Consider the following 9,074-nt stretch of genomic DNA (forward strand, 5'->3'; position numbering starts at 1 on the left):
TACCCCATAGATTAAAGATATTAGCTTATTAGCTTATTATTAAAACAGTTCGTGCCGGTGATTTCAGGGTATTGAGCGAGCACGTAGCGAGGTTTCTAAAAAATATTTAATGTTTCACAAGTGCTCGCTAAAGCCTTTTTATGCTCGCGGAAGCCTACTTGTTTCCGAATTCGCAATTCTCGAGCGTTTTCGAGGAAAAACGAGGACTGGAAATTTATGAAAAGCATGCAGGGAGGACTTGCCGAGTATTAGGATTTTGCCTCGGAAGCGTTACTATTTTTTAAGTTCTTAATTAAATTCCTATTTAGGTTGACTGCTTAAACCATTTAAGTTAACTAGCACGCTGAAAATATATGGGTGGCTTACGGGACTAAGATAAATATTTGGAATAACTGTTTTCTTTTTCACTACTTATCTTAGATTAACTAACAATTCAGTTAAAATAACAAATTTCTTAAATGATTCGACTAAAAAAATAGTTAAGAGTTACTCCAAATTATTACAGTTATCTCAACTACTCATCTTAGTTTCATCAGGTCTCAGTTTATTCTTTTTAGTTACCTTTAATGGTTCAAGTCGTCATCCGAACTAAGAATTGAGTTACTCGCCAATAAGGAAGTAGTTGGATTAATTATATTTGAGGACTTTAAAAGCTGTATTAGTTAATAAAATCAAGATATTTGAAAACAGTTTGTCCTCACATCAGTAGGCTCAAGAAATCAAACTGACATGTACTAACAATCTGACATGATGACTGTGCTGCTCTGGGATTCGCATGGATAATAACACAATATTTTCCAATTAACAAACTATATTCTGAACACCATTAATAAACATTACACTTATTCACACAGGTGTACGAACTAATATCAAACGTTCCGATAACAACCGAACCTACACCGGCGGGGTGTCCTATCGTACTACCTGGCCTATCAGTCACTTCCCGCCGTCTCAGCCCCTTCGTCAAAGGTTACCACAATTCCTCCTTTTTTCAACTTGATTGGTGGACTTTTAACACCGAGAATTCATCCCTCTCCTGGTCCTTGCACTGGGTCTGTCTTTCAGATGTCGGGTGGACCCCGATGTACCCAGATGATCTGGCAGTTGGTGATGGATTCTCTGAAGTTCGAACTGGGTTCTCGGGTAGCTTTTTCACATGTGATGTATGTCTTTTGTATATTTTGCCATCTTTAATTACTGTAACTGCATTACCGTTCCTCTTGATCACTTCGTACTCTTCGTTTCTGAACCTGCTTTCTAATTTGTTTGAGGCTGCCATATTTTGGACTATAACTTTGTCTCTTGACAGTATATAACTATTTTTAGATCCTCTGGCTCTATCTTCCCTCTCCTTTCCTTTTCTGTTTGTTTGTTACATATGTAATTATCTCTTGCTTCTTGATCTCCTTCGGCGTGTACAAGATCAGCTACAGATGGAATCTTGTCTCTGATTTGCCTGCCAAATAAAAGTTCAGAAGGGGATTTTCACGTTGCAAAATGAGGAGTGGCATTGTACATCAATATGAACTTTTGTATCTCAGTCTGGTAGTCACTTCTGTTTGTATGAGCAATTTGTAGTCGTTTCAGAATCCACTTATTCATGTTTTCCACCTCTCCATTCGCTTGTGGCCAATACGGTGGTGTTCAAATGAGTTCGATGTTGTAGCCCTTGTAAAATTCCTTGAATTCATTACAAACAAATTGTCTACCATTATCGACTCTTATACTCCGAGGGACACCAAGGTAAGAGAACATTTCTGTTAAGCAAATGATCATAACGGATGATGCTATAGACTTCAGGAACTTAATTTCCTGATATCTAGAATAGTAGTCGATGATGACTAGTACCATGTCTTTGTTTGGTAATTTCTTTCGTTAGGGACTGCGGTATCACGATTCTGTTCCCTCTTAGAATCACAGAGCCCATGATGGATAATTCCATCTTAAAGGGGACGTATGAGTTTTTGTCTGAAACTGACCATGTGTCGCTATTAATTTTGGACACCGCATACATGATATCTTTGTCCTTTTTACTTACCGAGACAACCTGTCAATTCGTATTGCTTTAGGAATGCGTCTTGCAACAATTGTGAAAATATGTTGTTCGCCCTCAGAGTCAAATGAATTTACATCCTGTAACTTGCACAATCTTAATAGTGAGTCAGCGATATTCGTTTTTCCAGGCTGGTATATTACTTTAAATTTGAAATTTTGCATTCTGAGTAACCATCTCTCGATGCGTGCAGGCGGTTTGGATGTAGGCCTAAATATCGCTTCCAGTGGTTTATGGTCTGTGACTAGTTCAAATTGTATTCCAGCAACGTAAAAATAAAAATAAAATCTATCTACTGCCCATACCAATGCCAATCTTTCTTTCACAGTCTGCAGGTAACGTCTTTCTACGATCTGATAGACTTTTGCTTGCGAAAGAAATCACACTGGGGTTCTCTTGTATGTTGAATTGTAACAGCATAGCGCCCAGTGCTACCACGCTAGCTTCGAAAATAAATCGTAAACGTAGTTTCGAATCAAAATATGCTAGTGCTGGAAGCCTGGCTAGAGATTGTTTGAGTCTATCAAAAAGTTGTTGACGTACGTCAGTCCATTCAAACTTGGCATCTGCCTTCGTACTAGGCAGTCTGATAAGTCCCTGAAAAATGAAACACGGAGACGCTTTTTGGCCAAAGTCGGTTTTATTTTTCAACATACTCTCCTTTTAGGTCGATACAGCGAGTCCAACGATTTTCTAACTTTTTGATACCGTCTGAAAAGTATTCGATCGGGAGGTCTCCAAAATACGCATCAGTTTCAGCTATGAACTCCTCATTTGAGTGAAAACGCTTACCGGTGAGCGGTTTTTTCTTCTTCAAATGCGGTCGTTTTTCGTTGATTTCGATTTTCAATCGGTCTAATATTGATGAATAGTATGCTCCGCTTATGGTTTTACCTTTTTCAAGATAGTTCACGAATATTATGCCATGTGCATCCCAAAATACGGAGGGCATAACCTTTCCTACCCATTGTTGCGTTTTTGGACGCTTCGGAGCACTTTGGCCCGGTGGAACCCACTGTTTTGCCTGTTGCGTTGACTCAGGAGTATAGTAGTGGATCCAGGTTTCATCCATGGTTATGAATCGACACAAAAACTCGGTCGGTTTACGCGAAAATTATGCCAAATTCTGCTGGAAAGGTGTCACACGAATTCGTTTTTGGTCCACTGTGAGCAAACGCGGCACCCATCGCGCGCAGTGCTTCTTCATGCCCAAAACTGAATGCACGATATTGTCCACACATTCCAATGATATGCTTACAGCATTAACTACCTCTCTCAATTTCTCTTTGGGATCATTCAACATCATATCATGGATTTTTTCGACATTTTCTGGTGTAGTGACCTCTTTTGGACGCTCAGATCGTTCGGCATCAACTGTGCTCGTACGGCCACAACGAAACTCGGTGAACCACTTATGAATCGTTCCAATCGACGGTGCAGAGTCCGGGTAATACTTATCCAGCTTGGCCTTGGTCTCGGATATCGTTTTCTTGCGAAGATAGTAGTGTTTGATCAAAACTCGAAACTCAGATTTTTCCATATTAAAAAAAACTTGGAGGTTAGTCGCTTCGCAGTGCTGTAACTTGTAAATTCGTAAACATAAATGTCTGAAGTTTTGACAGGCGTCATTTGAAGGATCAGGCTCGACGAAAATGGTTCACATTAGTGAATACTAATGCCATCTCTTAGAACTTTCAGGTACTTATCAGACTGCCTAGTAAGTTGACACAAGGTTTCCGTTGCTGTTCCCAGGTCTGGGATAAATTTTCACACATATGTTACCAAACCAAGAAAACTTCGCAATTCTTCTTTATGCTTCGATGCACAGAAATCCAGTATTGTTTGCACTTTTCGTTTTTCTACGTCTATAGTTTTGTCAGATAATTTATGTCCTAAGAACTGAAGTTCTTGAACTTTAAGAAGGCGCTTGGCTTTGTTTAGCGTGACATTATTTTCACTTAGATTCTTCATCACTTTTCCTAAGTATTCATCATGTTCTGCTTCAGTCGAGACATATACAATGTCATCTAAATGGTTTTCGCAATTTTTGCAAACTAACAAAATAGCCTCGAAAGTTCTCTGGAAGAACTCAAGAGCAGAGTTTACGCCGAACATGAGGAGCTTATAGCGAAATATGGCTTTGTGAGGAATGAACTTCGTGCTGGGTTGGCTATCAATATCTAGTTCCAGCTGACGATACGCATTTGTGAGGTCTAAGTGAGAAAAATACTTTGCATTTCTTAACTTTATCATAAAAGAATCAAATGTAGGCAGTTGGGAGTTCTCTCGCAGGATGGCTTCATTTGCTCTACGCATGTCTATGCAGATCCTAATTTCACCTGAAGGTCTGAAGGAAACTGCTATTGGTGATATCCAAGGACTAGGTTGACTAACTCGTTCGATAATGTCAAGTTGCAGTGCTTCATTTAATTTAGCCTCAATTGCTGTTCCACAGAAATTAGGACTCTTCTCAAGGGTTGTTGAACTGGCTTTACATAAGGATCTATGGACAATTTTACCAGAACATCTTTTGTATTTGGAAACGGTGTTATATTTTTCAGTCTATTTACATGCAATCCCATCTTCGTAGCCAACTGTGCTGCTATGGAATTCGCATGAATAATGACAAAATATTTTTCAATTCACAAACTTTATTCTGAACACCATTAATAAACATTACTCTTAGTCACACAGATGTACGAACTAATATCAAACCTTCCGATAACAACCGAACCTACACCGGCGGGGTCTCATATTGTACTACCTGGCCCATCAGTCACCTCCCGCCGTCTCGGCCCCCTCCATCACTGGTTTCCACACTGACTAGAAAAGTCGCGAAGTAAAACAATAATACACGAAAACCGAGCGGAAACGTATAGGAGTTTCAAGGCGGGTAGAAAAAGCATCGCACTTTATTATTATTTTTATTAATTATAATAAATTTTTTTAAATAATATATTCCTTTTGAATCGCAAAATCAATTCCCTCATAAAAGTCATCAATTGTCTTCCCTCAGAGAATAAAGTACGGAAAATCTAAGAGTGATTTCATACCTGATCAGCTTTATAGACACAATTTTTCTGCTGATGAAATTTTCCGTGATAATTTTATGTAACGTTTCCTGCACATTGCATTTTTAAATTTATTTTTATTTTTATTTTGCATGCATTATGACTGAACCTTCGTCTGTAGCTTAGCCGATCGTAGTGCGGCTTTAACGGTAATCGAGTTTGGGTTATGGGAATATTAATCGACCTCTGGTCCCACATTAAAAGGAATAAGTTATCTCAACTTCAGAACCCATATTATATTATCCACCCTTTTAATCACAATCGGTATACAAAAAAAAGTAAGGCATAATGTAATTAACAAGTATACCTTTTTCGCAGCAGAATTACTTCGTTATAATTTACATTTTTAACGGCTATGCATAGATAAGAGGATTTTCAATTAATAAAGAGAATAAAAGAATGTATAATTTTAAAAAATTTAATGAAAAAATTGAGTTTTTGATGAAATTTTAAGAAGAAAATTAATATGTATTACTGCTTTCACAGATCTGTGGATAATTTGGATATCCAGGGCAGATCGAGCGACGAAGAGGAGCAGAAAACCGAGGAGGACTCTAGTCCTCCTCCGAGTCCTCCGGGTCCTCCGCCTCCTCCAGCTTTTCCTTCTTCACCTTCGCAGAAGGTTCCGGAGGGTCAAAGTCCCACTGAATCTTCAAAAATTCCACAACCTCTTGCTACTATTAGCATTCAGGATCTCACGAGTGTTCAGCTAAAAAGAACTAACATTAAAATGAATGCAACAAAAACATTTTCTGCACCACCACCTCGAAGTGTCTCGATGACAAACGGTAATTAAATATATTTAAGTATTGAACTTTCGATTTTTATTCCTTAAATTTAACAATCTCAATTTTGGAAAAAGTTGAATCCTTTTCTATTGAATTAAGGGCTGAAACTGAGCTTTTCCTTAATGTTTATTTTGCGCAGTCTCTGAACCGTTTTTCGTCCAAAAAACCGATTTAATAGCCGAGCTCAAGAAAACAAAAGACATACCAGGAATCAAGAAATTGAAAGTAGAAAGAGCTCAGGTTGAAAAAACGCACGAACAGAACTTAATCACAGAAATCAGCAAAGCATTCAGCGTCACGAATTTTGTGGATCAGGTAAATGTAAATAAACAATTAAATTATTCCTTTTCTTCTGAAAATTTTTCTTATCAATTAATCATCGTTTTTTCTCTATCGCTTCCAGATTCCAGAAAAGGATAGTGCTGGAAACCTAATTCCGATTTGGAAGCGTCAAATGCTTGCTAGAAAAGCAGCAGAAAAAGCAAAAAAAGAACTCGAGGAACAAATCGCGAGAGAAAACGAAGAAAGGCGACAAAAGGCGATACCACCTTGGAAGAGACAACTGCTTGCTAAAAAAGATACAGAAGAAAAAAAGTGAGTAATGAAAAAAAAAAATTAAAGAGATTGAAGTTTTGAATTAAAATAAATCATTTGTGAATAAAAAGAAAAATGTATTCGACTGCGAAGAAAGTCACGTAGAATCCATGCCAAATTACGTAGAGACGCAAATACCGTTATTGAAACAGGTCTTGATGTACCTGTAGATAAGTCCAGCAAAATTGCAGTTTCCGCACAAATTTAGCTATATCTTCAAATTACAGTATCGGTAAGAAATGGATAGTCAATTGCAAAGACTTCAGATTTAATTAAAATTCAGCTTTTCCTCACAAAAACCTTGCTTGAAATAATTTCTAAAAGGCAAGACTCTTTATCAGTTTGAAAATGAAGGACTCTGGAAGTTTATCAATTAATAGAAAAGACGAATTTTTGAAATTTTCATTCACCTACAAGGATGAGCGTTAAAGCTTCTCAATTTAAAATAGAGCGTGCATATTTTAAAACCAGTTGAATAGCGTTTCCTCTTAATTTGAAATATTTTAAATTTGATGCAATTCAAATATTCCATATATAATTATGAAATGTAAATTGTAAATATTTCAGATTTCTGAAATCTCTAATTTTCATATTATGCTCTAATTAAGTAACAATCTAATTAATAAATTTTCTTAATTCATAATTGAAATTTAAAAAATTAAATAATTTAAATTAAAAGTATTATTCAATTTCTATGGTATCCGAATTTGTAAATTTGAAATACGTGAACTTTGAAACTTTTATCAATTTCAACAGATCAAATTCTTCGAATCAAGAATTCGCAATTAGAAATTTTGAAAATCCGTTTAATTTAAAAAGCCCAAGCACAAAACCATCAAATTTAAAAATCATTCACCTTTATAAACCTTTTTAAATTGAAATCAATAAGGTGCATGCAGATGAAAATTAATCAGAACCCGTCAAATTGAAAAACAGTAAAAAAATAGGATAATAATACTTATAACAAAAATTTCAGAGTGAACCATCAACCTCAGCCAACTGCGGCAACAGTTTCCACACTCAAAATTGAAATCACACCTGCATCCAACAGGGATTCGACCTCGACGTTACAATTAAAGCCAAAAGAAGTAAAAATAGAAAAAGTTGAAAAGGTGGAGAAAAAAGTCGAAACTAACTACGACTCGGATGAAGGACAAATTATTCCTTGGAGGGCTCAATTGCGAAAAACAAATAGTAAACTAAACATCCTCGACTGACTTAAACTGCTTGAAGCGGAACAAACATATTCAAAATATAACATTGTTCGTCAACGGTAATTTATATCCTAGATGTAATAGCAAGGACTTATTTTCGCTTGAAATTAAGCAACATTACGTAATTAATATAAATTTGTAAAAAAATATAATTCTTCGTTGTATAATGATATACGATTTGTCTTTCTTTAAATAGCCAAAAGTAACTTTTATAATAAAATGTTGATCCGTCCAATGAGCAGCGAAATTTTGTAAAATAAATTTGTAATCACAGTGACTCTTCTCGTTCTCTTCAAAATAAATTAGGAGCATTTTAGGAGAGCTTAAAGGAAACAGTATTTTAAATTTGAGATGAGAAAAAACTGTTGATCGGCGTGATCAGGTTTTTAATGTTAGTCATTATGGATTTGATTAATTAAGTGGCAACATGTACATAGTGCTAAGTAAATTTCTTTATATTTCAAAACCTATGTTTCATTAAACATTTTTTTAGTCATTTAGAATTAGTGAAAATACGTGAGTGAATTTTGCACTTGGACAAACTTTCCTTAATTATTACTTTGACTAAACTTACAAATTTAGTAAAACATTATTTAATGCTAGCAATTAGAATTTTCGTGCATAGCGTGTGGATAGTTTCTCCTTGATATTCAAGTTCTTAAATATAAATATCTCAGGATGACCACCAAATCTCCAGAAAAAAATCCTAGTTATTTCCCAGTTTTCTTCTGGAATGCAAAAATGTTTCCCGTCATTATTCTAAATAGAAAATTTACTATATACCAGTAAAATTCTATTAACTTAATTAGGGCTAAATATTATAAATATTATGTAATATATTAGGTGCTAAATATTAGTAGAAAATTTCTCATTCGATTAGTCAAAAGGTTTAAAAATTCGATAGTAAGAAACAACCAATTGCTTAGTAAAAATATATTGTTGTATTGAGAATTGTATATATAATTTGAAAGCAAGCCATACAATTGGAAAGCGAAACAAAAAATAGAAACTCGTGATAAAAAAACGCAATTGCGTTAGACTCTTAACTTTATTCAAACAATAAGAGGTTTTAGTCCATCAATGATGTCACGCTTTTCGTACTTGTGTCAGTCCTGCTGGATTCATATTTCCTTCTGTACCAGAATAATTATGTATGATTTATTGCAAATTAGAAGCTTTATCTCATTCGAACGCGTTTTATTTTACGGAATTTAATATTGGATGCTGTTATAAAAAACTAGTTGAAATATTAACCATTTTTAAGCATTCTATCATTAAAAATGGAATAAGTTAGAACTTGAAGCCCCAAAAATAAAAAATCTCCAAACGAAAGTCACTTAACATTTTTATCTTT

At 35.4% G+C, this 9,074-nt stretch overlaps 1 protein-coding gene across 3 annotated transcripts in view; it reads left to right on the forward strand.

The window, feature by feature from the left end:
• LOC117180298 (uncharacterized protein DDB_G0284459) overlaps nucleotides 1-8,186 on the forward strand; it is a 107,441-nt gene extending 99,255 nt beyond the window's left edge. The window contains exons 9-12 of one of the 3 annotated variants that reach the window (XM_033372715.1): nucleotides 5,611-5,912; nucleotides 6,052-6,233; nucleotides 6,316-6,506; nucleotides 7,483-8,186. In XM_033372715.1, coding sequence (XP_033228606.1) covers nucleotides 5,611-5,912; nucleotides 6,052-6,233; nucleotides 6,316-6,506; nucleotides 7,483-7,723 — 916 coding nt within the window. In that variant the 3' untranslated portion in view covers nucleotides 7,724-8,186. Of the gene's footprint in view, nucleotides 1-5,610; nucleotides 5,913-6,051; nucleotides 6,234-6,315; nucleotides 6,511-7,482 lie in introns of all 3 variants that reach the window. The other 2 variants (XM_033372716.1, XM_033372717.1) reach the window with 2 other exon arrangements.
• The last annotated feature ends 888 nt before the right edge of the window (nucleotides 8,187-9,074 follow it).

This window comes from Belonocnema kinseyi, chromosome 9 (genome assembly GCF_010883055.1).
Source record: "Belonocnema kinseyi isolate 2016_QV_RU_SX_M_011 chromosome 9, B_treatae_v1, whole genome shotgun sequence".
NCBI lineage: Eukaryota > Metazoa > Arthropoda > Insecta > Hymenoptera > Cynipidae > Belonocnema > Belonocnema kinseyi.